General features: G+C 40.1%; 1 protein-coding gene across 1 annotated transcript; it reads right to left on the reverse strand.

Annotated features, from left to right (window-relative positions):
- Positions 1-4,784: 4,784 nt before the first annotated feature.
- On the reverse strand, positions 4,785-6,617 carry nppb (natriuretic peptide B). The gene is made up of 3 exons (XM_059333803.1): positions 6,090-6,617; positions 5,126-5,393; positions 4,785-4,964 (listed from the first exon to the last, which is right to left on the reverse strand). Exons 1-3 carry the CDS (start codon positions 6,201-6,203, stop codon positions 4,954-4,956), a joined length of 393 nt encoding a protein of 130 aa, XP_059189786.1. The 5' UTR covers positions 6,204-6,617; the 3' UTR covers positions 4,785-4,953.
- Positions 6,618-7,357: the final 740 nt, after the last annotated feature.

The following is a 7,357-nucleotide window of genomic DNA, read 5'->3' on the forward strand; positions in this document are numbered from 1 at the left end:
GGTATTCTTCTGTTGCTAATGATACGACAGGCTGCACGGCAAGATTTTATATACATGTCAACACACACACACACACACACACACACACCATTCAACAGACAGTCAGTGTCAGTGGCTCATCATTTTGTAGATGGTGTTAAGTGCATTCTGACACCTCTGCTTGATAAGGCAGCTGGTCAGATGTCCCTTTAAGTGGCACTTGGTGTGTGTGTGTGTGTGTGTGTGTGTGTGTGTGTGTTTGTGTGTGTGTGTGTGTGTGTGTGTGTACAGTATATATATCTGTGTATCATCACGTTTACCAGCCAGCGGTGGCATGACCTCAGGAGCCATCTTGGAGCTCTGAGCTCAGACATGGTGTGTATTGACGGGAATGCAGCATTCAACATGCAAATACTTGACACTGTCTGCACTCTGAGGCTGAAAAACACCATAGTAGGTTAAAACCTGCTGCTGGGGTCCGATGAGGCTGCATGTTTAAGATTAGGAGATGAAGGAAACAATGACATCATCAATATTAGATATTTATAGTACATGATCGTTCATCAGGATAGCTGATTTCATTTCTGTTTAGTTTAGAGTTATATTTGTAAGGTAGGGTGGAGAGCTTTAAGCACTTTGTAAAACTCTGGATTGAATGCTGGCAGTACCAGAACATTACCACCCAGGCAAGTAAAGGCCAAGTAACAGCTGATATCAAATATTGAAATAAGATAATTAGCTTTGTTGAGGAGAATGACACCACTGTGGCTCAGTTGGTAGAGCGGTCACCCACTGGTCGGAAGGTTGGTGGTTCGATCCCTGACCATGGCAGCTACATGTCCAAGTATCCTTGAGCAAGATACTGAACCCCAAATTGCTCCTGATGCTGCGTTCATCAGTGTGAGAATGAATTCCCAATGGTGGCAGGTGGCACCGTTTAGGGGCCTCTGCCACCAGGATGAATGTGTGTTAATGGGTGAATGAGTCAGTCTGGAGTGTAAAGCGCAAGCGACTAGAAAAGCTATATAAGTGCAGGTCCATTTACCATTTACCACTCTTGTGTCTGTTCCATAGATATATAAATAATGGACGTGACATCACCCATTGGTTTGTGGCCCGTTTGAGGCATTGACTTCAGTCTCATTGTATGAAAATTAAATATAACTACAATAAACAATCAAAATATGCTTCTGACTGGGTGTGATTCAAACTACCATGGGCACGCTCCTCGTGCACTGACACAGCTCAGTCACGTACAACGGTATATATTTACAGAGTCACCCAGAGTCACCCATATATATATATATATATATATATGTATGTATGGATGGATGGATGGATGGATGGATGGATGGATGGATGGATATTGCTTTTCTTCTCTCCTGATGACGGCTCGTCTTATTGGTGACCTGTCAATCAAAGGCAGCCACGCCCAAAATCATACGATTCTTTATCTTCTATTTTATTCTATACGTTTTTTTTTTTTACCAGCGATTGAGACCATAGTGTTGTCCTAAAAACATGTTCTGCGCTAATAAATGAAGTGAGAAGTTTTTTCATTTTGTATTGAAATGAATGGACCCAAATGCTTCTGCAGCCGTCAGCACCTGCTGGAGTCTTTAGTAGAATACAGCTGAAGGCACTTCCTGGTTTGCCTCCCTGCTCAGACCCGGAGGTTGCCTCCTGGTCTGTGTTATATATATGGATGGATATGATGGATATGATGGATATGAACGCCTCTAAAGCTTACTGATGTTACACATGGTATTCATTCTACAGCTCCCATAATAACCAGAGGGTCAGTGGACATGGAGTAGAGATGACTAGAGCGAACCATGTTCACCATTATTAGCTGTTCAGCCAACATGGACGTTAAAGTCCTGGACATCTTAAGAGTCATGAAAATCTATAATTCCATGACAACCGCGCAAAATATCTGCTGATGAAGTGAGACACGAGTGGTGCGTTAGTGTCCAGTCCGGAACCAGCTAACCCTAACCCCGTCAGCAGGGAAACATAAAGGAATGAAAACTGCTCCGTTCTGAATCAGTGAATTGTTGACTTTATTTTCCTGCTCCTGCTGATAGTGTTACTGTTATCATGAAGCCACACTGGGAGCTCACTGTTCTAGCGGAGTGAATGGACCCAAATATAAGTCTTTATCAGCCACAGTCAGGAACAACAATGATAATAATAACAATAATAATAATAATAATAATAATAATAATAATAACTTTATTCTTATAGCACCTTTTAAAAACAGCAGTGTACAAAGTGCTTCGACAGAGAACAGTTAATCAGAGAATGATGCCATAAGGCTAAAAACAATTCTTACATTAAAAGAAAAACAATACAAGACAGAAACAATCACAAGACATTCTCAGATACACAGAAAGTAAAAGGTAAAAGGAGTAAAAAGTAAAAAGTGAAGAAGTAAAAAGGATTGGTGAGATATAAAGCATTACATAAAAGCGAGTCTATAAAAGGGGGTTTTAGGAAGTGATTTAAAAGAAGTTACTGACTCTTAGCGCCTTATCTCCTCGGGCAGCTCGTTCCAGAGTCTGCTGGAGAAAGCTCGCTCACCTTTGGTTTTAGTTTTGACTTTGCAACGGTCAGAAGGCGCCACCGAGAATCTAAGGACACGGGACGGCCCGTATAGAGTTAATAATTCTCTTAAATAACTGGGAGCTAGACCTAAAAGAGCTTTAAAAGTGATCAGTAAAATATAACAATCAATCCCAAAACAAACAGGGAGCCAGTGAAAAGAAGATTAAATCAGGGTGATGTGATGTCGTCTGTTATAACCGGTGAGAAGTCAGTGGACAGGTGACGATTCTAATGATAAAGCTAACAAAGATGCTGAGTGGAAGTCCAAAAAAATAAAACACAAAGTCAAAAACCATAGAATCACATGAAGACACAAGGCTGGAATACTAACTGTATATATATATGGATATATATACTGGAACCAGACGAGATGAACCAACAACAGACTAAATACATAATGTGAGCAGGCAGCACAGTGTGTACAATATGTATTTTAATTTTAAATTTCATTCCATTTACACAGTGGGAAGAAGTGAAAATTATTATTATTATTATTATTATTATTATTACTATTATTATTATTATTATTAAATCCATACATGTACATGTAACATGTATTAGTCATTAAATATTTCTGTTAACTTCATTATTCTATCATATTATATTTGTTTCTTTTTTCTTCTTCTATGTTTTTACATGATACACTATTTAGTATTTACATTATTTACAGAAAAAAAAGGAAGAAAGTTCAGAAGAACAGCAGATTGTGCCTCATGACAATCACGTTTTTGTACATATTTTTAAACTGGTTCATTGCTTTAATTCCATCTATAGATTTGTTCCATAATTTACCACCACAGATTGAAATATAAAATAACTTTCATGGTAACCTGCACCCAGTACATTTTCTACATTTAATCTTCCATTTAATTTGAAAACTCATTTAAAAACATACATCTTAGTGTGCTTACTTGTAGACTTTACAGCGTATCATAGTTAAACAATTAAGAACATATAAGACTGATAAATGAAACCAGCTATGCCTTCTATCCCACGAGAGTATAGTGGTGCTTCGTAGCTTTCAAAATAAAAGCACATGGATGTGTTAGCAGAGTCCACCACAGAATTTACAAGAAGACTGTCAAAATATGACGCCTTAAATAAAACATAGAAGAACCCTTATTCTCCTTTACAATAAAGTGTGAGAGGCACCAAATTTAGACTTTGAGGGCAAAAATGTTCTCCGGGGGGGCATGGCCCCGGACCCCCATCATAGTCTCAGAACATCCTGACAGACAACAAATCAGCCAGCAGGATGTTCAGGGTGATAAAGGAGGAGAGATGTTTCTGGGTCCTTCACTGAGTCAGCTTCAAGTCAGTAAATTTGTTTGGCTGCACTGGGAATTACATGTAGAAACTTATTTTTATTTATGTAAATATGTTGGTTGTTGTTTACACTACACTTCATATAAAAATGTTGAATATAACATATTTTTGTAAAGGCATGGAGTGGAAAAATAAGAGTTGAAATCATTTTCTGACAGCTTTCCCCCAGTTCAAAAATCCCATCTGCTCCCCTGTATAATATAAATATATAATATAAATTTGTATAGTTCGCTGTTCGCTGTTAATCATGACCATTTTCACAGGTCTGAAACAGGACGGTGGTCCGCCCTGTACGTCCTTAGCAAAGATGGCGATTGATGAGGGTGATAAGAGCCTTCCAGACTCATTATGAGTTCAACATCTGGGTCCTAATAGCTCACTAAATGTTTCCATTCTGACAGAGGGAAAACACTAAATAGTAAGTACAGAAGTATGATAACTGTCACACAACTAAATAAGTTAAACGGGACATGACACGACTTAAAGATACTTATATTAGACACTGAAGACAAATAAAAGGAGGCGGGTTCACCTTGGACAGGTCTCCAGTCTATCACAGGGCTGACACATAGAGACAGACAACCACTCACGCTCTCATTCACTCCTACAGGACATTTAGAGTCGCCAATTAAATCTCAGTGCATGTTTTTGGACTGTGGGAGGAAGAGGAGGAAGAGGAGGAGAGAATCCACGCTGACACCAGGAGATCATGCAAACTCCACACAGAAGAGCTGCAGGCGGGAGTTGAACCTGCGACCCTGTTGCTGTGAGGCGAGAGTGTCTTCATTCACACTATTATCTGTGAGTGTGTGTGTGTGTAGCTGATGGTGTGTGAAAGCAACACAGAGTTCAATGATTGTTGTAAACATTTATTAAAACATTCCACAGTACGTAAAGAACAGTCTTACATTCATTTTAAATAAATATATTTGTAAGCCACCAATAATAATCAATAAATATTAGTAAATAAATAGCATTGAATAAAAATGTCCTTCTATAGAGACGCTGCAGCTCCAGAATCCAGATGGTAAGACTTCATCTTCACTTTGGATCTGCAAGACAACAACATCATAACAACTCATGAAAATGACCTTTTTCTATAATGTAACTTCATATCAGAATGAATCAATTATATATTTTTAAAAAGCATGGGGGAGGATACATATGAATACTTTTTTTACTCTTCCCTGTGAATGCTGTGACTGTAACTTACTGTATTTCCCGACTGTGTTGCAGCCCAGAGAGCTCATGGAGCCTATCCTGTCCATCCTGCGGCCGAAGCAGCCGGACGACTTCCTGGACGAGTCGGTGCGGACGCTCTTCAGGTTCTTAGCAGAGAGGAACTCTCTGATCGCTGCTTCATCCAGCAGTCCATCCTGGAGCTGCTGTCCATCTGCAGCCTCCTCCATGTCCAGACTGTCCACACTGTCCACACCTGCAGGGACATCAGGAACCGACTCCTCCAGTCTGTGAAGGAGCACCTGGAAAATAAGTATTATAATGATTATATGTTTATTAAGTATAACACCTTTCACAGGAAAAATAAATCACAAAGTGCATTACCAAAATAAAACAACACAAACAAAGACCAAAGATACAGAAAACCCCAAAATAAACACATGATGTGAGAAAGCAGATGAACAGGTCTTAAGAAGCTTCACAGCTTCTATACATGTGTGCAGATTCATAGTGATCCTGATCTGTATGTCTAAAAGAAGGTTTCATCATGTTGGGCTCATTACTTCAAAGGCCCAATCACCTTCTGGTTTCAGAAGCCAGCAGGCCAAAGATAGATAGATAGAGAGATGGAGAGATGGAGAGATGGAGAGATGGAGAGATGGATAGATGGATAGATGGATGGATAGATGGATAGATGGATAGATGGATAGATGGATAGATGGATAGATAGAGAGAGATAGATTACTTTATTCACCAACATATACATTAGGAAGGCTTAGTCCTGCATTTTAAATGTAAACATGTTGGGATATACATTTACAGATGGCACTGTCTATGTCCTTCAGGTAAATGTTGACCATATAACTGCCCCGTGAAATGTTTATTACTTAATAATTGATTAGCATGCCAATTGAATGTCTGTAGCCACATATCAGATTACAGCCGTTGCAATTGAACTTCAACTTTCCAAGTTTCAGAATGAATGATTGGAGACTCACCTTTAGGATGTCCATGTCGGTGTCTGTCAGGCCCGTGTTGATGGGATATGAGCTGCACAGCTGCAGGCTGAAGATGAGGAGGAGGCTGCAGACGGGAACGCAGGACAGATACATGGTTCTCTCAGCTCCTGGTGGTTGGATCAGTTGTTGGATAGATGGCTTTGGCTTCTTTGCTTGGAGCTGTTTGGATGCTAGACGCCAGCAGCCTCTGCTCCTTTATACATCAGCCCGCCACACGTAGGTATGCCGGGAATTAGACTGGCATTCCTGACACCTGATTCTGATAACAGGAGCTGTCGGAAACTACTCCTTTTAAAGTGTTGTCTCTTAGATATGGGGCATTCGAATGACATAGCTGCTTCCATATGCTACGCTTTTTCAGAAACATACTCCAACCCCCCTTTACATGGGACATTGTTGTCACTGAGTTACGGAAAGTAGTAAACTAACAGACGCGTGACGGTGTTACTAAATTAGGGCTGTACGTGATTATGGAAGGGTAGCCTGCTGGTTGGAGCCTCCAATGGGAACAAACTGAACTCAGACCAAAGATAGAGATAGAGATAGAGATAGAGATATAAGATAGAGATAGAGATAGAGACAGAGATAGAGATAGAGATATAAGATAGAGATAGAGACAGAGATAGAGATATAAGATAGAGATAGAGATAGAGATATAAGATAGAGATAGAGATAGAGATAGAGATATAAGATAGAGATAGAGATAGAGATATAAGATAGAGATAGAGATAGAGATAGAGACAGAGATATAAGATAGAGATAGAGATAGAGATAGAGACAGAGACAGAGACAGAGACAGAGATAGAGACAGAGATAGAGACAGAGATAGAGACAGAGATATAAGATAGAGATAGAGATGGAGATGGAGATAGAGATTTCTTAACTTCTCTTCATTTACTGTCACAGATCAGGAAGACCCAAACGCAGTACAGTCCTGCTGTGATTTTTATGTTCTTTATTTTACTGCAACAGTGAACAACAGATGACTGCACTAGGCAGCAGGCAGGAACACAGTATTTCTTGACAAGTCTATAGACAGAGCTGCAGTCCAGAAGTCCAAAGCAAAAGCTGGCCGAAGAGTAATCCTCCACGGAGAAGCCGGAGTGGCAACAGAAGCAGACAAAATAACACCAGGAACTCACAGGCAGGGTTCGGAGTCGGGGACGGAAGGCAGTTAGATATCCAGGGCAGAGACGAATATTCTGGATCAGGAACAAGCAGGGTCGGAACCGGGAAATCAAGCCGAG

This window comes from Centropristis striata, chromosome 5 (genome assembly GCF_030273125.1).
Source record: "Centropristis striata isolate RG_2023a ecotype Rhode Island chromosome 5, C.striata_1.0, whole genome shotgun sequence".
In the NCBI taxonomy this organism is placed as follows: Eukaryota; Metazoa; Chordata; class Actinopteri; order Perciformes; family Serranidae; genus Centropristis; species Centropristis striata.